Genomic DNA, 25,816 nt, shown 5'->3' on the forward strand with positions numbered 1-25,816 from the left:
AATCCCAGTCGGGACCAATAAAGGAGGCAACCGATCGATTTCTGTCACATAAACGTTTCTCTCTTTCACATTGATGTTTCTCTCTCTTTCTCTCCCTTCCACTCTAAAATCAATAAAAGAACATATCCTCAGGTAAGGATTAAAAAAATAAACTAAGAAGCTATATATGATCACTTACAATATTAAAAGAGTTTAGTAGATTTAAAAAATCCTTATACCTGGTATGGTTATATATTTAAATACCTGGGTAAAATAATAGATATAAAAACAATCAGATTACTTCAGTTGAAACCAAAACTCAAAAATCTCTTTCATAGATATACTGTTTCATTACTCAAGTTCATAAAAAACAAAATTTTCAGGTCTAGAATGTAAACATCAATATAGCATTGTCAGGAAGTCTACCATCCTTGGAAAAGCTAAACTTTCCATTGATAAAAGTTCAATGTTAATATAAAGATATGCTATATAAAATAGCAAGCTCTCACAAAGAACCACATTTTTTCCTATTAAAGTATCCCAATTATTCACACCAATTATCTATTTTAGATTGTACAGCAATCAAAAGATTCACTATGTTTTGCTTATTGAGTATCTAAATAGCTGATTTTCAGATATCCAGTAAAGAAAGTATACATATTACCACAGGAAAAAGATTTATGAATTATTAGTCTTTGATGGTGCCTTTTCTCTTTTCCAAATTTAGAATCAAATCACCACAGTGGTAAATGTTAAGTTTAAAGTCCTAGAAAAACATGGCAACTATGTGTGGTTTTAAGTGATATCATATCTTGTTTTCCATTTCAAATGCAGTGCTTTGTTTGTACATATGGAAAGTTAGTTCATGTCGCATATTCTATTCCACAGGATCTGCTCAATGGTAATTTTAATCAAGTGCCTGTTTTGGGGTGGTTATATGGAATCATGCAGAACTAAAGGAAGAACCCAGGAGAGTCCAAAAGCTATCCCGTCTAATTCAGCTTTCTGTGAATAAAACACCCTGAATATGTTTTATCTGCACAGCTTCTTTGGTCTAAAAAGTTTATAAGCTCAGTGTGAACCAGGCATTAATTTTATTATGATATGTTTTACAATGAAAGCTCCTTTACTGGGTTCATTTTCTTTTTTTGTCTCCTCAATTAAATAAAAACGTTTGGGCTATTGTGTTTTCCGTCCATTTAAACACTGTACACACATCGCCTGATAGATAGAATTTTTCCTCGTTGCAAAGCTTGCTCTACTCCCTTCACACTAGATAAAACCCCTCGAATGCACTGACGGGCGCCTCCTCCCCCGCTATGTCCTCCCAACCTTGGATGCCTTTCCTGTCCTCCTCCAACATATTCTTGGGTGGGCAGAAACCTGGGAGACACAGCCACTAGGCAGCCTGCTACTCTCCTGAAGCACATCTGGGCTTTATATCAGGCCTTTAATTAATCCTCAGTGAAAGCCAAGCTGTGACATTTTGACTGGGTAGGCTCCAGTCCCGGACAGGTCTTGATTTATTGCGACTGAGTCTCAACCAACATTGATTTATTTCAGTGCTGGGGAGGAGGGCAAGCTCAGAACAGAAAAGCGCTGTTGAATGCAGAGCACGTGATGTCAGGACAGGACCTCCAGACTTCTGAGGGCGGCAGGACAAATGGTTAAGAGCAGCTCTGAGAAAGCCATTTAAAAAATATATATATATAAGATTTAAATAACATAAAATTGTACAAAACTAAACAAACGTTATCCTGAGAGAGAATGGTTCCTGAACTAGCTGGCTGACTGGAGCAAGGTGGGGAACCAAAGCCTTAAGTCTGGGGGCAGTTCCCAGGGGGGCATCAGTGTTAATTGGAGCCTCATTTGCATGCAGGGAGTGGGGTCCAGTCCACCTTCTTTTCTGACTGGGAGGAAATCTCCCAGGATGTCTTCCCTCCTCAACTGATTAAATAGGGTAGATTTCCCATGCTTATTTTTTCAGGCAGACAGAGTAAGTCAAAAGAAGGGAAAGTTATTTGATTAAAGAAAGATGAAAAAAGTTAGTCAACGTGACAATGAACTAGCTTGTCCCGTCATTGGAAGGCGGTCAGCAATACCCTCTCCAGGCTGAGGCTCTGACATGGTGCTGCCACCTTCTTCTGCACACCACATCCAGAGTGACCCCAGAGCCAGTGGAGGGTGCGCAGGTGAAAGTCCAGTGATGCTTCTCCGCAGCTTCCCCTCAATGACGCAGTGCCCAGACAGACAGCAGGAGCTTCTGCCACAGGGTCTGCGACTGCAGACAGAGCCCGCCTCCCTTTGGAGGGCGACAGCCTGAGTGCAGGGATCTGCCCAGTGTCAGGAGCACATGGGTGACAAAGGAAAACTGTCAAAAGTCATTAGAGGCAAAGCTAAGCTCCCTGAAGAGAGGATGGTAGGAAAAATGGGTTCCAAAAGAAGGGAGAGGGAGGGAATAAAGCCATCAGAGGCAGACAGAGGGGCCTGGAAGTGGCTGACACGAGCGTGCGTGCTCTGGGTGAGCTGCCAAGCCGAGCCTCCTTTGAGTGGCAAAATGGGGAGAGAAACGCTCCTTCTGCAGGGCTGTTTCAGGAGCCAAGGAAACATGGGCAAAGCTCTCACCACATCAGACAGGGGGCCCTGGTGCTGAAGACACAGATGCGGAGATGGGGCACAGGATAGAAGGTCTTCACGTTCACCTGTGTGGTACAGCACCGATGTACACTACAGGTGATGGTAAGTGACGATGGCCCTAAAGCAGGGGTGGGAATCCTTTTTCCTGGCAGGGCCATTTGGATATTTATAACATCATTCTCAGACCATATAAAATTATCAACTTAAAAGTTAGCCTGCTATATTTGGTCAAATATTTAATGAACTCACCCCTAATGCCTTGGCAGGGCCAGACCAAATGATTTCCCGGGCCTTATATGGCCTGTGAGCTGGACGCTCCCCACCCCTGCCCTAAAGGGTGCCCGTGAGCATGTGTGCAGGAGGCTCTGAGAGGTCATGCCAGGGTCTGCAAGGGCCACCCATCATACATGGAAAAGGACAGTACTCACTGCCTCTTTCTTCACAGAGCCACATGGAGAGCTGTCCCTAAGACACAATAATTACCTACAGTGACTGTGTGACACTGTGACAAGAATTGGTATAACTGTCAGACTTGAAGTAAGTGACAAATAGCAAAGCTAGGTAAGCAGCACCTTACAGAAGTACACCGTCTATCAGTGCTGGCTTCATGACAACAGGCCATGCAGGGAAACCATCTGGTGGGTCTCCAGTAATGGTTGATGGCCAGCTTTGAGGGGTAGTGTGTGAGAATTCAGCAGGCAACTTCCAAGCATGGGGTGAGCCTTTCACTTTGAAATCCACAGAATCCTTGAGATTCTTAGGTAAGACTTAGGCCACAGGATAACACTAATTTCTGTAAATTAAATGACCACAGTTGAGATCCTTTTGGTCACTGAAGCCAGCATATTTTAATTTGTATGGTCTTTTTTTAAAACCTAAAGTCAAAGTTATTTGAATGCATCTATTCATTGATTTTGAAAATCAAAATTTTTATGCTCTATGATATTCTAGTTTCTCCAAGAGATTTTGAAGCTGTTGGGAGGTAGTGGAGGCTCAGGTGAGAGATGCTGTACACATACAAGACCTGTTCGATATAGACATCCTGGACCTGCACACCAGGGGATCCCTGCAGCGTCCTGGGCTGGGAGCAGGAGAAGAGTTCTGTCCTTGGGGCACACAGGAAACTAGCAGGGCTGAAGAGGTCTGAAAAGAATGTTTCCTGTTTCCTGTGGGTCCAAGGCTACCTACAGCACAGACTGCAAGGCCCTTCTCATTAGCCACTCATCAGCCCAATAAAGTCTGACACAGCAGGAAGGGGCAGGGGACCTCCTGCAGGGCTCTCTCCATGCACTGCAGACCCAGATTCCTTGAGAATGTGGGAGTCAGGCAGGATGGCATGTGTCCCTTTGCCTGACCATGGAGTGTGAGTGCTTAGACACATGGGAAAACCACTGGGTTACATGCTGCCAGAAGCCATCATTTTCTCTGTCAATCTGTGAACATGCAGATGAGGTTGAGGGTAATATGTCCATACACTTATACCTGCATGCTCACCTTTACCTCTATTTTCTGTTTTACCTATGTGGTTTCTCTCCCATTTGACTGCTGGCTCCTAAGGGAAGACGACAATGTGTAGGCTATTGCACGTGTACATGTGCTTCTGCATCCACGTGGGCATCTACATTAACACCAACCGCTCCCACACAAACTTGTACATGAGTTCTTACAAATCCATGCCCACACAGTACTGGATACCAACTTTCAAGTGGAATTTAAACAAACAAATAAAAACAAACCTGGCACAAAGCAACATATTGTGACCTACGAATAGAGGTCATTTTCTAAAAGTATTTTAAAGGTAAGTTTTGTTTCAGAAATCGAAGACTGGATACCTGCTCTAGACCCGTACAGTGATAAAATGAGGGAAGTAATATGAACTCTCCTAGGAATGTTCTACCTTGAAAGGGGTCTTTTAACTAAAATAGGCAAACCCTTTTCCTATAGAACACAGTGTATTTATGTTCCCAATGAACAGGCCAATAATTTCATGCAGTGAATGTCAGGGACTTGTTCACCATCGCCAGGCCAGGTGGTCAGCACTCACAGGACTGACTTCTTCCCTGTGAGCCAGCTGGCCTCTGTGGGGATGCACATTTTATAAAAACACAAATAAACAAAATTTCAAATGAATATGGGGTTGTAAGTAACATGCTGTATGCCTATATTAGACATAAGAGCTGGTCAATAAGTGAGATATACCTTTTCTTATATTTTTCTTATATTTAAAGTTCCACCCACGACTTCTCTTTGCCATGTAGTTTACAAGTATTGACCAGTTTTGCGCTGAATTTCTTTTGGTAAAAAATATGTATTAAAACAACAAACTTTCTTTGAGATGCATGCAATTGGGTTATGAAATAAACTTAATAAATACTTTATCATTTTAATGTAATCATTCCAGCTAACAGAAATATCCAGAAAGGAGCAAAGAGGTCATGGAATGTTCAGCCCTATTTCTCTCTTCCTCTGATCACCACTTGGATCCTACGTCAGACCCTCGTAACCTCAAGCACATGTTGTCTGCTCCTGGGCTGAAAGATGACAACCTAGACAGGGAGAAGTTTGCATTTTGCCATGGGCATTTCCTCACAAGCAGGTGCACATGTGTGGCGATGATGTGTAGTATCCTGATTCTCCATATTCATAAATAATAAAGGTAAGAGCAGAAATTCAAGACTCAGGGGTCCTGGGTTAAAGTCCCAGATCTGTCCCAGACTAATGGCTGACCTTAAAGACCATAATGACTGGCAACATAAACTGAACCATTAAGTATTTAAATGTTCCTCATTAACTTTTATTAGTCTAAATTTTTAACTTTTTCTCTTCCTCTTAAAATAAAAAAATAAGCATTCCCTTCAACTTTGCACACCTTCCAGCAGCATTCAGGCTAAGCAGGGTCTTGGAGGGGTCACAGACTAGTGAGGGGAAAAATAGCATCCATAACTGAATACCCAATGCAGTGACTTTCAATGTCTCTACACCCTCCATAAAAACCAGTAAGTCAGGTTACACTTTTAAACTTATGAGAATCAGAGATTTCACAGTCCTGTCATCTTAGTACTTATAATTCCTCACCACTAAAAAGCACCTAATTAAGATTTTTTTTTTGGGGGGGGGGGGGGGCTCTTTCTTCTTTTAGTCCTTCCTACAGTGCTTAGGCAGTAGGTGAAGCACTTTAAATTTATTATTGTAAAATTTGTTAACTGTTGTGCCTACACATTAATCAACAGGATACCTAAAAAAAAAAAAAAAAAAAGGAAAAACAACTACCATGGAGTCTTCCTACCCCATAGCTTGTCTGCGCATCTGATCTGCCATGTGATTGATGATGTGTGTGGAAGGAAGGCAAAGGGTGGGGGCACACAACAAATGTTCCAAAAACATTGATTTGTTTTGTTTCTAAAGTGATGTTACATTAAAAAGTAGCATTTTAGAAATAGAATATAAGTGCACATTTGGTATGGAAAATTTCCAAAATTTGCGTAATGTTATAAAAATGCAGAAGTGAATCTCCTCATACACAAAGGAACAATAGCCAATGCCCAGGTAATCTCTGAGGGCACAGAAAGGCCAAGACAGCATCACAAACCACCTGTCAAAAGCAGAGGCCCTACTGCTCTAGACAGTGTGGCTCAATGGTAAGAGTGTAAGGCCCTCAGACTGAAGGGTCGTGGGTTCAATTCCAATCAAGGGCATGTACTTCGGTTGCAGGTTAGATCCCTGGCCTAGGTCAGCGTGTGTGCGGGAGGCAACCAACCGATGTGTCTCTCACATAGAATTTTTCTCTCTCTGTATCTCCCCCTCCCTTCCACTCTCTCTATAAATCAATGGGGAAAATATCCTCAGGTGAGGATTAATAAAAAGAACAACAAAGCAGGTGCACCTCACCTTTGTCACACCAGGTAGGAAAGGAGCACAGAGAGCCTTCGGTTATAAAATTTGCTTACTGTGATTATTTATTGTCAATTTCATCCTTTACAGTTAATTGTTATCTGATTGTGTAAGAAAACTAATTATTATATACGCACAATGGAATATTATTCAGCCATAAAAAGAAGGAAATCTTTCCATTTGCAACATCGATGGGCCGTGAGGAAATTATGCTAAGAGAAATACTAGTAAGTGAGACAGAAAGGCAGATAGTGTATGTTCTCTCTTATGTGTAGAATCTAAAACAATAACTAACCTCCTTCCCTAGCTCCCAGATACGGAAAACAGACTTGGTGGATGCAGAAGGAGGGAGGGAGTGAAGGGTGGATGAAATGGGTGAAAGTGGTCAAAAGGTACAAACTTCCTGTTATAAACTAAAAAGGTTCTGGGATGTGATGTACAGCATGGTGGCCATAATAAATAAAATTGTGTTGTATATTTGAAAGTTGCTAAGCGAATAAATCTTAAAAGTTCTCATCACAAGAAAAACATTTGGTGACTATTTATGGTGATGGATGCTAACTAGACTTGTTGTGGTGGCCATTCTGCAATGGTATATAGAAATGTCAAGTATTATGCCATACACATGAAACTGTATCTCAATTTTAAAAAAGAAAAAAAATAGTTATTACAAATCAACCCTTTAAGAAAATGTGTATTGTAAATATGTGTTGATTATTTTCTCAGTCACCTCAGCTTGCTGGCATGCAAAATTGGTAGCCCAGGATCTAACATATTTTTAAAGTAGCTTTTCTTCATCAAAGAATTAAATGCTGTAATTCTTTTTAAAAGCCTAAATTCCAGTTAGAGGAAAAAAACGCTATGTCAAAAATGACAACAATATGCATTTTTTTTCACCTTGGAAACCTTAGACTTGAAAGCAGCCCACAGTATAACTTTTCCATGACTCCCGCTGAATTCTGAGACCACCAGTGTAACAGCACCACTCAGAAAACCGCACGCCTGGCCATGCTGGAGAACAGACTGGCTGAGGAGCAGGCAACAGGCCAGATGGTTCTGCTGAGGGAAGCACTTTTTTTCTTTATAAAAACAAAAAAAGCCCTAATAGGTCAAACACAAAAATGTAGATATGGTAAAATGGAAAGCTAACAGGGAGAGTTGTATAAATGAGACAAGCATAATTTTGCATTGTTTGCATCTATACCAGTAAATGGGTATAGGGGAAAAAGGAAGGCAAAATAAAACAGTAGATTTCTACTGGATCTGAACAATTTTCTCAATAGGGAGAAGAGCTATTAGCAATCCTTAATTAGTTATGGAGGCAACATTTTAAAAACCAATAGCACATGATTTATGTAAAACAGAGCACCTATGAGTTATCCTAAAAACTTTTTTAAAATGAACCTTTAAATACAGAGTCCAAAGTAACTATAGCCACTCTGAGTTCTTGTACATCCAATTAATGTGTTTCTCCACAGTGCAAATGTGGGTGGGACAGTGCATGGTGAGTTAGGAAAGATCCTACTGAAATGCTTAACTAAGCCAATCCAATTCCTTTGAGCTTCACTAGACTTCTAACATCCAGAGACCTATATCATGCGTAATTAAACAAGCAAACCGGTAATTCATTAGGGCTAATTTAATAGATGACTCATTGGCCTGGACAATGATGCTTTGGTTTCACAAAGGCTCTTGCAGATAGTTAACTACGTGAAGCTCTCAGCTGCCACTGACAAAGGCAGTGGAATTCAAATCACCTGCGCCACTTCTTCAAACTTCTTTAGTTTTTATGAAGATAAGGATCAAATGAAATTATGTGTGTATTAAACCTGTACTTCCTGTACAGAGTTGGTATCTTCCTCAAATTATATGATTGTACAACTATTAAACTTCAGAGGAAGTTTTCTACTTAGGATGTAGAACTGGACTTTTAACTTCTGGCTCTTCAAATGTTTTACAGCTTCTTTCTAATTCAATTTCTAATATTTATGTTCTTTGTTTCACCAGATGAATAGAGATTCTAGGAAGTCATTAGTAAAAATGCTAGTTTATTTGTAATTCCTAGTGAGGGGTAATAAAGGCTTTAAAATCTTACAGGAATGACTAAATATACCAACAATCAATCCAGGAGGGGCTGTATGGAAGAGTAAGTAGGCAGGGCTGGAACCACTGTTCACTATGAGGCCAGGACTTTGGGCTTCTCTTTTGAAAGCTAGCTTTTTCATATGGGAAATGCAAATATTAATTTCTGCTCTCCTAACCAGAGTCTGAAATTGGTTGGGAGAATCAAATCCAAAGAAGTAAATGACAAAGCAAACACAAATACAAGAGGATAACCTTTAATGCTTTAAAAAGAGGTCTGATCAAAGCTTTGTATTGTTTTCAAACTGGACATTTAAGATCCAATGAAAATCAGCAAGTAGTTCTGAACCTAAAAGAGACGCTATGAGAAAAAACACAGGAAACTATAAAGCCCCCTATCCGGATCTTTGCCTTTGCACTGATGAAAAGGAGGAAGGTGCAGTGGCCACACCTAGGTGAGTATTTGTATTGTGTGGATGTAGTTACAAAATGACTAAGAGGCAAGGGCCACTGTCACCTTCTAGGAATGCAATCTGCCTCCCCTAGGCTCCACCCAGGTAACCACACACCACCGTGGGGCTGACACACAGCACTCCTTCAGAGTCAGAGCGGGGGCAGCCGAGGAACAGGGAGCTGTGCTGGGACCTGTGGGTACTGCGTAGCGAGGGAGGAATGGAATGGCACACTCAGAGCCCAATGATCCTGCAGTGTTTCTCTTGTCTTCTAACTGTACAGTTTGCATAGATTTTCTACAGCTACTACCAAATAACTCTGGGAAACTTTAAGTTCACTTTTACACATAATTAAGAAAAAAACACCATTACTATTAGAAAATGATCTGCTCCTAGTGTGTGTGTGTGTGTGTGTGTGTGTGTGTGTGTGTGTGTGTGTGTGTGTGTTTGGTAGCAGGGAGAATGGACTGGGAGGAGGATGGAGAAGTGGGAAGACATGGTTGAGGGAAAGTTTTTCAGAATGATAAATCTGTGATGAAAATGTCTAGAAGAATCCTCTATTAAAGGAGACTCTGGAAAACTGAGAAGAAGTGATAATCACACAAATAAGAGATTTTGAATGAGCAGATGGCAATATTATAAGTCACACTGAGGGACATTTGATCTTGGAAACTAATGTTACTTTTGTGATTTTAAAATGTTTATTTTATATATCAGGGCAATTGTATCATTCTTTCTATTTTTTTCCATGTGCTCGGTTAGCTTCCTGTAAAAAATAGGAATAAAGTCTACTCACAGCAGAATCTAGAGATATGGGTAACTTACCACGGCATGAAAATATAATGGCACTTTTCAGTTTTCCTTTGTGGGCTGCATGCAACAAGAGAGAACAATGCTTGAAAACATGTTGCTGCAATCAAGTCAATCCATTTCAACTAATACCAAAATCAGTAAGATCATATTCACTGGGAAATGTCTTAGGTAAGAAAACAATCTTTTGATGATAAGAGCAACAAAACACATTTCATGTATACATATTCATTTTTTAAAATTTTATAAGGAAATGCTCAGATAAGGAGACTCCATTCAATGCAAGTGTTTATTTGGCCTAAGGAGCATTCTATTTGGGAAAGGTTTTTTGCTTTGTTGCTTTGGATGCAAAGGCAACATTAACACATGTTTGTATTACAGGGGCCCTGGGGCCACGCCTGGGACCTGAAGCCTGGGCTCCTGAGACAGCAGCAAGTAGCACTGGAAAGGTCTGAGAAAGTTACAGAGCAGGGCCCTGTGAGGACAAAATCACAGAATTTTCGTAAATGGTTTATTGCAACAAAGCACTGAGAAGTAGGATAAAGCCAAAAAGTACTTTAGAATGAACTTAAAAATGAGGATTTTGACGAGAGAGTTACTATTTTCTGGGTGTTCATAGGCATGGGTTAAATGAAAGTAAGAGAAAGACTACCTTGATTGCAAATACTTTTTTGTGTGTCCTTTTCAGAGTGCACTGGTGTAAAAATGAAGAATTTAATATTAAGTATATATAACTTGTACAGGCAAAATCATAATAAATTTAGGTGATGTCATATTTTACAAGAGGCAATTACATCTATTTCACACATAGAGTGTTGTTATTAAAGTTAAATAGCCAGTTTAGTTGGGAGTGGAATCGCATGATACCCTCCATATGTATATGAACGAGCACCAGCATCTAAGAGGAAAAAGAAGTTTCTTATACTGTTTCCAAGGACTTTTATTTTCAGGAATGGAACCATGTTTTCTTAAATACAAGCAGTCATTTACTGATCCACAACAGGGTGATGACACTTAGTGTCAAAGGGAATGAGTACAGGGTGGAGTACACACTTCTACCTTAATGTGGTTAATTGCCACCCATTAGAAAACAAATGTCATTTACACAAAATTTCATAGTCTGCTTCCACAGGCGTTATATCTACTGAACGTGCAACTCCACTCAGTTTATTTTCATTGTCTTTCCACATACATGCACTTCATACCTTCGCCTAGAACCACTTTTCCAACTTAATCTCAGATGCTCAGTTTTGTATTTTTAAAATTCAACTGAAAGTATGATCTAAAAATGCACCCACCTCCATGTTTCTAAATGATCTGTGGATGGAAATTTGATGAATAGTCCATACCAGAAATATGGATGATGCTGGCTTTATTTATTAAAACAACAATTTAAACAGGTCCCTATGCTTTCTGGGAACTGAGGGTGTGAGCACTCCTGGGTGTGAGCACTCCTGGGTGTGAGCACTCCTGGGTGTGTGAGCACTCCTGGGTGTGAGCACTCCTGGGTGAGAGCACTCCTGGGTGTGAGCACTCCTGGGTGTGAGCACTCCTGGGTGTGAGCACTCCTGGGGGCCTGAGTACTCCTGGGTGTGAGCACTCCTAGGGGGTGAGCACTCCTGGGTGTGAGCACTCCTAGGGGGTGAGCACTCCTGGGTGTGAGCATTCCTAGGGGGTGAGCATTCCTAGGGGGTGAGCACTCCTGGATATGTGAGCACTCCTGGGTGTGAGCACTCCTGGAGGGTGAGCACTCCTGGATATGTGGGCACTCCTGGGTGTGTGAGCACTCCTGGGTGTGAGCACTCCTGGGTGTGAGCACTCCTGGGTGTGTGAGCACTCCTGGGTGTGAGCACTCCTAGGGGGTGAGCACTCCTGGGTGTGTGAGCACTCCTGGGTGTGAGCACTCCTGGGTGTGAGCACTCCTGGAGGGTGAGCACTCCTGGATATGTGAGCACTCCTGGGTGTGTGAGCACTCCTGGGTGTGAGCACTCCTAGGGGGTGAGCACTCCTGGGTGTGAGCATTCCTAGGGGGTGAGCATTCCTAGGGGGTGAGCACTCCTGGATATGTGAGCACTCCTGGGTGTGAGCACTCCTGGAGGGTGAGCACTCCTGGATATGTGGGCACTCCTGGGTGTGTGAGCACTCCTGGGTGTGAGCACTCCTAGGGGGTGAGCACTCCTGGGTGTGTGAGCACTCCTGGGTGTGAGCACTCCTGGAGGGGTGAGCACTCCTAGGGGGTGAGCACTCCTAGGGGGTGAGCACTCCTGGGTGTGTGAGCACTCCTGGGTGTGAGCACTCCTGGGTGTGTGAGCACTCCTGGGTGTGAGCACTCCTAGGGGGTGAGCACTCCTGGGTGTGAGCACTCCTTGGTGTGAGCACTCCTAGGGAGTGAGCACTACTGGAGGGGTGAGCACTCCTGGGTGTGAGCACTCCTAGGGGGTGAGCAGTCCTGGGGGCCTGAGTACTCCTGTGAACCCGCCCTGGCCAGAGGAAGTCAGGCACCATGACTTTCTGCATTTCTGTTAAGTGAGGCCTTTCTGAAGATTGGATTCTGGTACCATTACTCAAACACATTAAGAAATCAAGCTGGTCTCCTGAATATGAAAAAGAGGTTTGTTGATGATGTTGCAATAAGCAAGCTTTTCCTTAAATAATATCTCAAACTGTTTAAGTGGCATCTTTTACCTCCAGATCAGTGTGAATTAAAAAAGATGTAAAATGTTAGCAGCAAACCAAATGAAACTTGATGAGAATGAAAGGATTGGGAAACACTGGTCAGTTCTTCCCAGATCTGTCAACAGTCTCCTTCCCTGCTACCAGAGGCTCCCAGCTTTCCGGGTCTCTGTTATCAGCTGAGAACTGAGAGCTGTAATAAAGGTTAACTCATTTAGAAGCTAACAGACAGAGAGAGATAGACACCTAACCACCCATTTTCCTCAACACACCCTTTGTGTTGCTGCTTCATACAGCCAATGTAACAGCTTCAGAGAGATCTGATAGCTGTCTTACAGATACTTGTCTTCCCCTTGGACTATGTATGGTAGAAAGCGAAAAGTGAGAGAAGCTTAATTTTCTGTCTCTGTGCAAAATGGGAAGTTACCCAGATCCCACTGCTAATATACGTATTCCCCTCACTTCACTATAAATTAGTGGTTATGAATGTGGCTCAGGTATCAGGCGAGGGCTGGAGTTAGGGACACATTCACCACTACTGGTCATGGTTTTGGGTGAATATGTTATCTGAACATTCTAACCCTCAGTTCCTTCTTCCATAACACAGGACGTACTCTCTACCTTTCAGGATTGTTGTACATATTATTATACGTACTTATAATGTATATAAAGTCCTTAGTAAAGTTTCTGGCCTATAATAAATTCCCAATACTCAACATTTGACAACTATTATTTTTATTTCTAATGGTAGCGTTTAAAAAATTAATCTGTGTTCCCCGCCATTCTGCCACCCATAAAAAGAAATAAAGAAAAAAGAGAGGAAGAAAGAAAAAGGTGTGTGGGGGAAAGCAATATTAAAATTCAGATGATTCTCCATCCTCACCCAATGATCTGAGGGTCCCCTGACAGCCCCTAGACCATCACATCTCTTCAGGAGCACCTGCATGGTCAGCTGTTGGCAGTATGGCTTTTTACTGAGTGCTGGAAAGAGCTCAGACTTAGGTCACTTGATTATCTGCACATTCCAAGTACAAGGGACCATCTTATTAGTAGGTAAAAGCTTAAAGGCACTTCCAGTCCAGTTCTTACAAGTATTTTCTGGCTCCAGTTGTGTTCTATCAGCTAGTTTTATCAAGGTGGGATCATGATGGGGCCTTGCTAACCAAACTGCTCCTGTTGATTTATTTAAACACATGGTGCCATTTCCCAGCTCTGTCCCGCTAGATGTTAATACTTATTTTTTATTAAAATGGTAGGAAGGTTAGATAACTTTGAGAAAACTTCTATTAACCAGAGCAGGTGGTAGTGCAGATTCACATATCTTAGGTTTTGAGAAGTCAGTCTTGCATAAAAGACACATGCTTACCTTTGTGCAATATAGCATTTTGCAGGATTGCTTGGCTTCTAGACTGCCATTTGCAGCCACTAAAACAATGACCATGATTAGTACTCAATAGAAGACTCCCTGAAGGAACCGTGTCACTCAGGGAAGTTAGAGGTTCTCTGGTTGGCAGTTTTTGGGTGCTGCTCAAGCAATACTGACCATATGAATGGGCTTGGATCTGGTATACAGCCCCCACTGTTTTTTCTGAACATGCAGAATGAGGGAGGCAGGCATGACAACAGGTTGTGTGCTATCACAATAATTTAAAAAGATAAAAATATTTTAAAAGTTTGAATTGCCAACTGACTATATCCCATAAAAATGTAAAATTTTTATAACCTATGTTTGTGTAAATTGAGTATTTATAGCTCTACCACAGCGATTTTTAAATACTAATATTTGTTTCTCAGAATGCAATAAAAATGTTCATTATAGAATCTGGGAGTTTACTGTATGGTAAAAGGCATTCAATTACTCTGTTTAAAATGTTTATATTAAAATATTGGAAAAGATGTAACTGCATATCACTTAATTATTAAATATTATATAATTTAATATAGTTTTTATATTCTTCATTTCAAATTAAAATACCTCTAATTCAAATATTTTAAAAATCATTTTGATCTAGGGAACAAGGGTATAAATAGATGTTGATGATTCTGACTCAGCAACAGGAAGTGGTTTTGTATAAATTGTTGCAAAAATGTTTACAAGGTGAAGGTAGATTTTAATCATGTAATGTACAGCACATTAATGCTAATTTTTTACAGGGCTGTTATTATGTCCTTTCCACAGATGTGCGAATTGAGATATAAAACCTGGCTAAGGCGGAGGAGCAAATTGCTGACAGCTAGGTCACTTCCACCCCCTGTGTCAAATGCTCTACTCTTCATCACGGAAATTCACTCATAAGTAACAACGTGTAAGGTGCTTAATCTAAAGACACCAGTACAATCTGCCTGTGTGTAAAGAGAGGGAGTGTAGTATTGCAACATGCGCAGAGGAGACACCATAAGAGCTGCTGGACTTGAGCTCGCCAAGGCGGCCCATTCAAAGCTGACTACAGTGCCAGAATGCAGTAGTCAGCTTTGGTAAACAAACAATGCTTCTCTTTTTTTATTCTTATGCTTTTTTATTTTAATTCTAGCAACATTTTACTACATTTAAAAATGCAAGGGATGATATTATTTCTTAAAATGGAGATAGCAAACTATGAATTTTTACTTAATGATAGTTTTTAGAAATCAAGAATCCATCAATGAGAACTATAAATATACTCTGACATCATCAACATGTGTCATTGTCAGAACCCCAAGGAGATCACTAATACAAAAAGCCCACTTGGACTGTGGAACAAATCAGGTCTTGAATGCCCATGAGAGCAACTTAATTTTGTATGTCTCTCTGTAAAATTTGACAATGTTTTACTTTACCAAAAGACCAGAATATCTTGCTCTTAAATTTGGCTTCTGGGTATGCTGCATTGACATGATCTTGTCAAGGAATCTTCAAATGACATCATTTGGGAAGACCTTTTTGAAGTCTTTGAGCCTAAATATTTATAAAATACCTTTATTTCAAATGAATACAGATGTGGGCCCTTTGTACCCAAGTTTGAGCTACACCCAGAAGCAGTGGTAGTCTCCGCATTTTGGGAGTCAAATGAGAGCAGAATCCTTCTTCCAGATCCACTAAGCTCACAACAGATTTTCTCATTACTTACATATTTATTTAACAGGCTCAGGCATTTTTTTTTTTGTAGATATTTTAGCCTATTTTTAAAAATGTCACTTTTTTTGTTTCCTGATTTAGAAACTTTATACATATTCATTTCACATATATGGAAAATATAGAAGTATAGGAAAACAATAAACATAACTGGTAATAAGCATTATTAACGTTTTGCTGTTTCTCTATCAAAATATATTTCTGAGTTCCATACAACCTGTTACTTTACCCCAGTGCAAAAGTATAAAATAAAATAAAACTTGACCTATTTGGTTCCTGAATTTAGAGAACCAGAGTTTGAATAAAGAAGGATGCCAATATAGTCTTCTATGTAGCCCTAAGTATAGTCAGGTAGCTAGAAGGCTACACATCCAAATGCTATTATTGAAGAAATATGTATTTATTTTTACAAAATCTTCCTCATATTTGTGCATAGGTAAGGTCATATAGGTTAAACAAAAGACATTTTCAACTTCTCCTGTTAACATCTCCTTTCTCCACTTTCTTATAATTTCTGAAACTGTTGTCTTATATATTTTTTAATGTGATGCTCTTAAAATATATCTGACTAATGTCATAAAATGCTTCTTTGTAATTACAGCTCAGAAAAACATATTTTAAATGTAAACATTAAATATTAAACATATTTAATGTTGTGCTATTCAAAATTTAAAATCAGAACTATTTTTTGTCCATAATATAAATCAGTAATAGGTGTTCAAATACACATTTTTAATTGTTATAAACAAAGACAGTCACAAATGCGAAGCTAACCTCTGTGTTAGCCAGTGAACTACTGTTTGCTTTCTTTTGTATGTTCAGTTTCTCTCGGAATCACATCAATGAACAAGGAAGTCAGATCCGGTTTCCCAGAGACGAATCACTAAGGACAGAAATAGTCTCCTGAGCACAGGAAATCTGTATGTACCTCAACAAGGACAAGTGGGCTCCAGGGGAAATAAAAATGTCACTACCATGCTCATTCAGGTCTGGCCACAGAACCACCAGTGATATCTAAAAGCATACTAGTTAGGGAAAGATAAAATGTTCCTTCCAAGAAAAATCACTCTCCTTACATATGTAACTCAACCCAAAATTTAATGTGTAGTATATAAATCTTAGGAGCGAATATTTAAATTTCTCTTTAACTATATCCATTATTCTGCAGTAGCATCTTCAACATCTCTCTGTGTCTCTCTTTATGTAATGGACAAAGTACACTGGCATGCAAAGTCAGTTTATTGCTCTATACACTTTAGGAAGTGTATAGAGCAATAAACAGACTCATAAGCAGCAGAAACCAAAAGCTTTGTAAGAATATTACTCTTAGAGTAATTTAGTAGAACAATGTAAATCTGAATGTCTTAGATTATACAAATTGAAATTAGATAGTATTTCTTGAACATCTGAGAACTAATAATAATGCCATTATAATAACCTGGTTATTATTTAACAGGAAAGGATGAAAGGGAAGACTGGATATAGGTGTGCCATTTATACAGCTTTGCCAAAAAGCTGTATATAACATTATCCACGTCTGTTCCCTGCTGATGGATGCGGGAAGGGGATGGACAAAGACAGTTTAGATGAATGCCCAGTAAGGTCTGAGTGATGTGGGAAGGTGCTTGTCTGTCAATCACACCTGAAAGCAAGTCAGTGGCCAAGATGGGTGAGGCCAATGCAAGCAGACGAAACCTGAATATTTAAAGCTTCCAACCAAAAGAAGTTCCCCTTCTTTCTTCTCCCTCAGGCACACCTGGTTCCTGGCTCTCCTTTGGCAGGGGGATACTTTCCCCTGTGCCCACATAGTGCACAGCCTTGTTGGACTCCACACATGGACTAATAGACTTTAATTAGCTTGGATACTGAGCCACACCCGGTTGAAACATGGAATAGAAGCTCTGGACACTGGCCTATTTTGGCTTTGCTGGAACCCCAGCTGCACTTTTTCCAGGACTGGATTAGGGGCAGGGGACTTAGGAACCAGAGGAATTTAACTCCAGCCAAATAAAGCTTCCATCCATATCCCATCCTCCTGTGGGGGCCTCTGAAAATACTTCTTTCAGTGATGCCCCAAGAACCTGCACCTTGCTCCCATGAGTGACAGGGGAGTTTAATTCTCTGATAACAGTACCTTTACACCAAAAAATTATTTCACCGTTATATGTGTATTGGGCAGAGAGGAAAGAGAAGGTGCAAAAAGTGGGGACCTGTAAAAAATCTTTGGAAGTGAAGAACACCAATGAAACATTTTTTCATCTATCATCTAAAACAATGACCAACACATTTAAAAAAAATGTCCTCATTCAAGCAATATTCAGTATAATCTATATGTACTGCTGAACGAAAGAGCCTTAAATTGAAAGTAGTATGAGCTTAAACATATCTCATTAGCAAAATTTTATGTGCTACTACCTCTACCACTGGAGGCCTGGCATTAAAGCACCAACTGATACAGGTATTTTTAAGAACATGAGTTAGTTCCTACCTCTACATAGTCCTTGGCGTGGCCCCAGTCTCGTTTGGCATCCAGATTTCCCAAACTGAAACGTTCCAGCTGTCCAAGGTAAATCTTAGCTACTGACCGGCTAATTTTTCGAGTAACAAAATTAGCTCCTAAAAAGAGACAAAAGATGTATTATCAGTAGAGTGCATTTGACATCTAACAGTTTGGTGAACCAAATGCAACCTCAGCCTCTGGGCATTCCTTTCATTCCTCCCCTCTTCCCCCACTTAAAATAATAAAAAGAAAGAAAAAGATCATTAACTGTCATTTAGACAAGTTAAGAAGCTCTAATTCTAAGTGTCACCTCAGCTCTATTTTCATAACAAACATTTTTCTTTGGGGGACTTATGTCTTAACATTCCTAATACATTGCTGCAATATGCGACCCAGGCATTAGGCCAAAGAAAAGCTATCCCAATGCCAGTTTTTAAACAGAAAATTCAAAAGGGTTGTATAAAGGGAAATGCCAGAATGGAAGACAGACATCTAAGACCACCCTGATTTTTTAAGAACATAAACATCATATATTCCTATTAATAAAACTATTCTGGGTTCATGGGGAGAGGGAGAAGAGTGTAACTTAGCCCACAGGGTGTATATCTGGTTAAAAGAAACAAACAAGGAATGCATTTAGGTTGTCAATAAATGATGATCACTTTTATTTAGAAACTTGCATAGCCATCCAATTATAAATTATGCTCCAATTCTAAATCCAAGTTTCTCTGTACTGCACTTACTGCAATGCTACCTTCCAGTTTCACTTAAGTGTTATATATAGGAATAGGCTCCCAAATTCTTTATAAATATTTTGAAATGAATGAATAAAACGGTTCATAAATTTAAGAAAGTAATGAAATTGTTTTAATGTTCTAGGGTTTTTAATGAAAGTTTCTACCTACTTTTAAAAGATCACAAAAGGGACACAATTAAAAGACACTGCTGAGACAATTTTATCAATGCCCCTGTATCTAGGTGAAGTTATCTCAAAACACCAAGTAATGCCAAGTTCTCCAGGTACTAACACACATATGAGCTAGTCAATAATGGCTTCCCACAGTTTAGATAGATTACTATCATAATTTATCACATTTCAATAACTTCAGCTTTGTTCTTTTGCAGATGAAGCAGGAAGGTGAATGTTATGATGAAAACTTTTGGCTTCTAGAGAAATTGGCACAGGAATAAGGGGAATTTTTCTAAATAGGTTTTATAAATTTTGGCAAGAATATGGCCTAGTGCAAGTTCAAACCTATACTGGATTCACTTACTACACAAACTCGGTATATATATTTAAACCAATGCCATGTCCTTAAAAATGACAGGAAGAGATCAACCAAAGAACTTATATGCATATATGCATAACCCATGGACACAGACACTAGTGTGATGAAGGCCTGGGGGCAGGGGCAGGCTGGAGAAAGGCAAAGGGGGAGAAAAAGAGAGACATCAGTAATAGAGTCAACAATGAAAAAAAAAATGACAACGGAAATCCACATTTTCAGTTTCTCTTAGCAGTTTACAGAGCACCTTAAGAAATCCAAAGTTTCACCTTCCCACAGCAGTTTATAAAACACCAGACCTAGTTCAAAAAAGCCTTTCAAAATGAAGAAATATTAGGTACAATCCTTTGCAATCTATTACTGATTAGCACTATTTATTTTCTATTGACAGTAACAATTACATTGATAATTAAATGCCGGTTTCTTTATGTATTTCTATTTTAATGGTAGGACTATCCTATCTAATAAAAGAGTAATATGCAAATTGACCATTACTCCAACACACAAGATGGCTGCCCCCATGTGGTCAAAGATGGCTGCCCCTATGTGGACACAAGATGGCCAGCAGGGGAGGGCAGTTGGGAGGGACCAGGCCTGCAAGGGAGGGCAGTTGTGGGCAAATAGGCCAACAGGGGAGGGCAGTTGGGGGGACCAGGCCTGCAGGTGAGAGCAGTTAGGGGTGACCATGCCTTCAGGGGAGGGCAGTTAGGGGTGACCAGGCCTTCAGGGGAGGGCAGTTAGGGGTGACCAGGCCAGCAGGGGAGGGCAGTTAGGGGCAATCAGGCTGGCAGGGGAGCAGTTAGGCATCAATCAGGCTGGCAGGGGAGTGGTTAGGGGGTGATCAGGCTGGCAGGCAGAAGCGATTAGGGGCAATCAGTAAAGCAGGCAGGCGAGTAGTTGGGAGCCAGCAGTCCTGGATTGTGAGAGGGATGTCCGACTGCCCATTTAGGATCGGGCCTAAATGGGCAGTTGGACATCCCTCGAGGGGTCCCAGATTGGAGAGGGTGCAGGCTGGGCTGAGGGACACCAACCCCCCCACTCCGGCCTGTGCACAAATTTCATGCACCGGGCCTCTAGTACTAGATAAACTTGTGATCCCCAACCATTAGAGGAAGTTCCCAAAGTAGTTCAGATTATTCTATCGGCCAGTAAACTACTGTTTAGGAGTCCAATGGAAGCATGAGAAGTTCAAACAATCTACTTAGGCCCTAATCTCATGTCCATTCTTTCAACATGTTTTAATGGGGCACCTACCAAAGACTGAAGTACCAGGCTAGGGGGTCCGGGAGTGAAGCAGCAGCCACTGCTCTCAAATAGCACAGGGAGTGTAAGAGAGACAAATAAATCCATACTGCCAAAATTAAATAGCAGCTTTGCAAGGTCAGGGCCTGTGACCCTGAGGCTGTATGGTCAGGAGACACCTACCAGAAAAGGAGCCTGAAATGAGGCTCCTAGTGAGCTCATAAAGGGACTAAAGAAGTTGTGCTACAAGGCAGTGATCCAGGCAGAAGGAACAGCACGTGCAAACACAGGGAGGCACCTTACTCTTTAAGCTCTTGCCATAGCCTGGCAATGACCACAACCATGACATCTCGAATGATGGCTGTTGCTATTAGCACTGTACTAACCTATGTAGATGCAGAAACTCATGTAATTTTCAGAGCAACCCACAGCTAAGAATGATTATTATCCCCATCTATCTATATAATAGAGGAATATGCAAATTAGCCTGGAAGCCGTAACGTCATGACCGAACAGTGGGGACCTGAGGCTGAATGGTGCCTGGCCGGGGCGATGGACCCCAGGCCACGCCCCCTGCCCTGCAGGGATTGACTGGGGAACTCAGACTGCGCCCCCTGCCTGATGGGGCTTGACGGGGGACCTGAGACTACGCCCCCAACATGGCGCTGAGCTGGGGGACCTGAGGCTGCACCCCCTGCCTGGAGGGGCTTGACAGGGGAGGGGCCGGCCAGGTCTGGGTCTCACCCAGTGGAGGTGTGGCCGGCCAGGTCTGGGTCTCCTGCGTTTTTGGAGTGCATGCAGGTGGTGGGCGGGGACTTGACTCTAGGTCCCATGGTGCGCTCCAGACTCTGAAAGGAGAAAGATTTTCATATACATTTTACTAATTTTCTTTCATCTATGACACTTATATTATAAAAAAAGGGCAAATAGCAATATTTAAATATTCCCTCTAATTAATTCCCTTTTAATGTGCATGAATTTCATGCACCGGGCCACTAGTCCTATATAATAAAAGCCTAGGTGGTGTCACGCCCTCGCGTGATGTCGCCACAAGATGATCGCCACAAGATGGCTGCATGCACAGCAGAGGTGGGACCCAGTGGCAGCTCCATGCGGGGAGGCCTGGGGGTCCCGTGGCTCTGTGTGGCGCAGAGGAGGCCAGTCCCAGTGTCTCCACTGCCTCGCATGGAGGAGGTGGGTTGTGGCAGGAGAGGGCAGTTATGGGCCATCAGGTCGGCAGGGGAGGGCAGTTGGGGATGATCAGGTCAGCTGGGGAGGACAGTTGTGGGTGATCAGGGTGGCAGAGGAGGGCAGTTGGGGGTGATCAGGCCAGCAAGGGAGGGCAGTTGTGGGCAATCAGGCTGGAAAGGGAGCGGATAGGGGGTGATCAGGTTGGCAGTCAGAAGTGGTTAGGGGCAATCAGGCAGGCAGGCAGGTGAACGGTTAGGAGCCAGCGGTCCCAGGTTGTGAGAGGGATACCTGACTGCCGGTTTAGGCCTGATCCCTAAGGGGTCCCAGATTGGAGAGGGTGCAGGCTGGGTTGAGGGATACCCCCCCCCCCCCCACTGTGAATGAATTTCGTGCATTGGGCCTCTAGTGTTTAGATAAAGAAGCTGAGATTCAGTGAAGCTATGTGAATTGGCCATTCTAGAGGAGAATTCAGATCAGTGTCTGTGTGACCATCAAGCCAAGGCTCTCTACTTACCTGGACTCAGAATGGCATACTAGGAGTCAGGGAGCCTTTCTTACCTGGATACAAACTCTATCTTGCATACATAGTCAGATTTATTTAAAGTTTCTAGTTTTTTAAATTTCATTTTTAACAGCTGTATTGAGATATAACTCACATACCATGCATTTCATCCACTTAAAGTATCTAAGTCAATGGCTTTAGTATACTTAGAAATTGTGTAGCCATCACTACAATCAATTTTAGAACATTTTTGTCACTACAAAAGAAACCCCAAATCATTTAGCAGTCTCTCCTCATTTTCCCCCAACCCTTCTGGCCTTAGGCAAGCACTAATCTATGTTTTGTCACTATAAATTTGCCTATAAGGAATACTTCATATGAATGGAATCATATATGTGGTATTTTGTAACTGGCTTCTCTTCCTTAGCATAATATTTTCATGGTTTAGCTATATTACAATACTAGTAGCCCTGCACACAAATCCGTGCGCCGGTAGCTTACCAGTAGCTCGCTGCCACCCTCCAGTAGCTCTCTGCCCGCTGCCCCGCCCTCCTGTAGCTCCCCTCCCCCCTCATAGCTTGCTGCCCTGCCCTGCCCCCTCCTGTAGCTCTCCTCTGCCTGCTTGTAGTTCGCTGCCCCACCCTCCTGCAGATCCGTGATCCAGTTGTTATGCGGTTGGTCCTTAGGCCTCATAATGGCTAATTAGCATATTCCTCTCTTATTATATAGGATTATTATATAGGATAAATCACTACTTCATTCCTCCTTTATGGCTGAACATGTGGATATGACACATTTCATTTATTTGTTCATCAGTAGATCTTTTGGCTATTGTGAATAATGCTGTATAAACATTCATGCACAAGCTTTTGTTTGGATATTATGTTTTAATTTCTCTTGGGTACAGGTGGAATTACTGGATCACAGGGCAAATCTGGGATTACTGAGGAACTGCCACACTCTTCTCCAATGCAACTACAACATTTTACAGTGACTGAGGTTTTCATCTCTTCACATCCTCCCTAACATTTGTTATGGTTTATCTTTTCTTTTTAAATGTTTTTATTGATTTTAGACTGAGCATGGTTTATATTTTTGTTTTTAATGTGTTTATTATTTCAGAGATAGGAAAGGAGAGGGAGAGATAGAAACACCAATGATGAGAGAGAATAATCAAGTGGCTGTCTCCTGCAGTCTCCCTACTGGGAATGGAGTCCACAACCCAGGCATGTGCCCTGACCAGGAATAGAACCTTGACCTTCTGGACGAAACAAGCAGGGCTGGTTTCTCTTATTGATGATACTCATCCTAGGGGATACTGAGTGTTATCTCATTGTGATTTTTTATTTTTTTTCTCTGATGGCTAATGATATTGAGTATCTGTATGTTCATGTGCTTATTGGCCACTAGTTTGACTTCTTTGGAAAAATATCTATTCAGATCCTTTGCCCATTTTAAAATTGTATTACCTGACTTTTTATTATTTGAGTTGTAGGAGTTCTTTACATATTCTGGACGCAAGTCCTTTATCAGATATATAATTTACAAATAACTTCTCATTGTATTAGTTATACTTTCATTTTCTTGATGGTGTCTCTGATGTACAAAAGTGTGGGAGATTTTTAATATTATAATGAAGTTGGATTTATCTAATTTTTGTTTTTAGTAGTATGAACTTTTGGTGTCATATCCAAAGGGTTTTGCCTAGCCCAAGATCATGAAGATTTTCTGCTATATTTTAAAATAAATTTCATTGATTTTATTCTTACATTTAGGTCTTTCACCCATTTTTCATTAATGTATGGTATGATGAAAGGGCCTACTTCATTTGCATGTGTGAACATAGCTGTCTTAACACTGCTATAAAGGTTATTCTTTCTTTCTTTGACTGTCTTGACATCTTTTGTCAAAATTCAATCAACTGTAAATGTGTGAGTTTATTTCTTACTTTAATTCTATTCTGTCGATCTATGTATATCTATGTCCTAATGACAGAGCCACAAATGCTTGGTTACTACAGCTCCACATAAGTTTTAAAATCAAGAAGTGTGAATCTTCTGACTTTGTCCTTCTTTAAGCCTCCTTTAACTATTTTCAGTCCCTTAAATTTCCATATGAAGTTTATGATCAGATTGTTAATTTCTGCAAGAAAGTCAACTGGGATATTTTTTATAGGAATTGTGTTAAATCTGTAGATCTGGGGAATACTGCTGCTTTAACAACATTATATCTTCCAATTAATGAACACAGGGCATCTTTCCATTAATTTAATTCTTTTAAAATTTCTTTCAGGCTGGCATGGATCAGTGGTTGAGAATTGATTGACCTATGAACCAGGAGGTCACAGTTTGATTCCAGTCGGGACACATGCCCAGGTTGCATGCTCAAACCCAAGTTGGGGGTGTGCAGGAGGCAGCCTATCAATGATTCCCTCTCATCATTGATGTTTCTATCTCTCTCCCTCTACCTTCCTCTCTGAAACCAATTAAATTTTTTTTTTTCTTTCGGCAATGTTCAGTAGTTTCCAGAGAGTAAGTTTTGTACTCCGTTTGTTAAATTTGTTCCTAATATTATTCTCTTTAATCTCATAATGTAACTTTTCTTAATTTCATTTTTAGATTAATTTTAAAAATTATTGTTGCTACCATATGTTTTACTAGTTAATTCTTAGGAGAGGATTAAAAGGAAAATTTAAAAATGTACTCTCTTTATCATACAAGACTGCTGATTTTAGGAGAGAATTATATAAAACTAGAGAACTGGTACACAAAATTTGTGCACTGGGAGGGGGGGGGGATGTGTCCCTCAGCCCAGCCTACACCTTCTCCAATCTGGGACCCCTATGGGTTCGGGCCTAAACCACAGTCGGACATCCCTCTCACAATCTAGGACTGCTGACTCCCAACCTCTCGCCTGCCTGATTGCCCCTAACCGCTTTTGCCTGTCAGTGTGATCACCTCCTAACCACTCCCCTGCCAGCCTGATTGCCCCCAACTGCCCTCCCCTGCCAGCCCAGTCACCCCCAACTGCCCTCCCCATCCAGCCTGGTCGCCCCCAACTGCCCTCCCCTGCAGGCCTGGCTGCCCCCAACTGCCCTCCCCTGTAGGCCTGGTTCCCCCCAACTGCCCTCCCTTGCAGACCCGGTCGCCCCCAACTGCCCTCCCCTGCTGGCCTGTTCGCCCCCAACTGCCCTCCCTTGCCAGCCATCTTGTGACCACATGGGGTGGCCATCTTGTGTGAGGTCATGATGGTCAATTTGCACATTACCTCTTTATTACATAGGATTATTATACATGAGGGCTAACATCTTAGAAGTCACCTTGTTCAACTATTGCAAATGTGCAGGTGAAGAAAGAGAGAGAAAGAGAAGCTGAGTAACCGTCAGGACAAGTAGCCAAGCCTGGCCTCGGCTTGCACACCTGGAGCTGCTTCCACTAACCCATAGTGCAATGCAGGAGG

General features: G+C 41.4%; 1 protein-coding gene across 1 annotated transcript in view; it reads right to left on the minus strand.

Annotated features, from left to right (window-relative positions):
- Window positions 1–25,816, minus strand: part of GMDS (GDP-mannose 4,6-dehydratase) — a 687,968-nt gene that overhangs the window by 286,031 nt on the left and 376,121 nt on the right. Inside the window, exon 7 of the mRNA XM_079777570.1 lies at window positions 18,125–18,252. Within this exon, the coding sequence (XP_079633696.1) occupies window positions 18,125–18,252 (128 nt within the window). The remainder of the gene's footprint in view (window positions 1–18,124; window positions 18,253–25,816) is intronic.

This window comes from Cnephaeus nilssonii (genome assembly GCF_951640355.1).
Source record: "Cnephaeus nilssonii genome assembly, chromosome: 7".
In the NCBI taxonomy this organism is placed as follows: Eukaryota; Metazoa; Chordata; class Mammalia; order Chiroptera; family Vespertilionidae; genus Cnephaeus; species Cnephaeus nilssonii.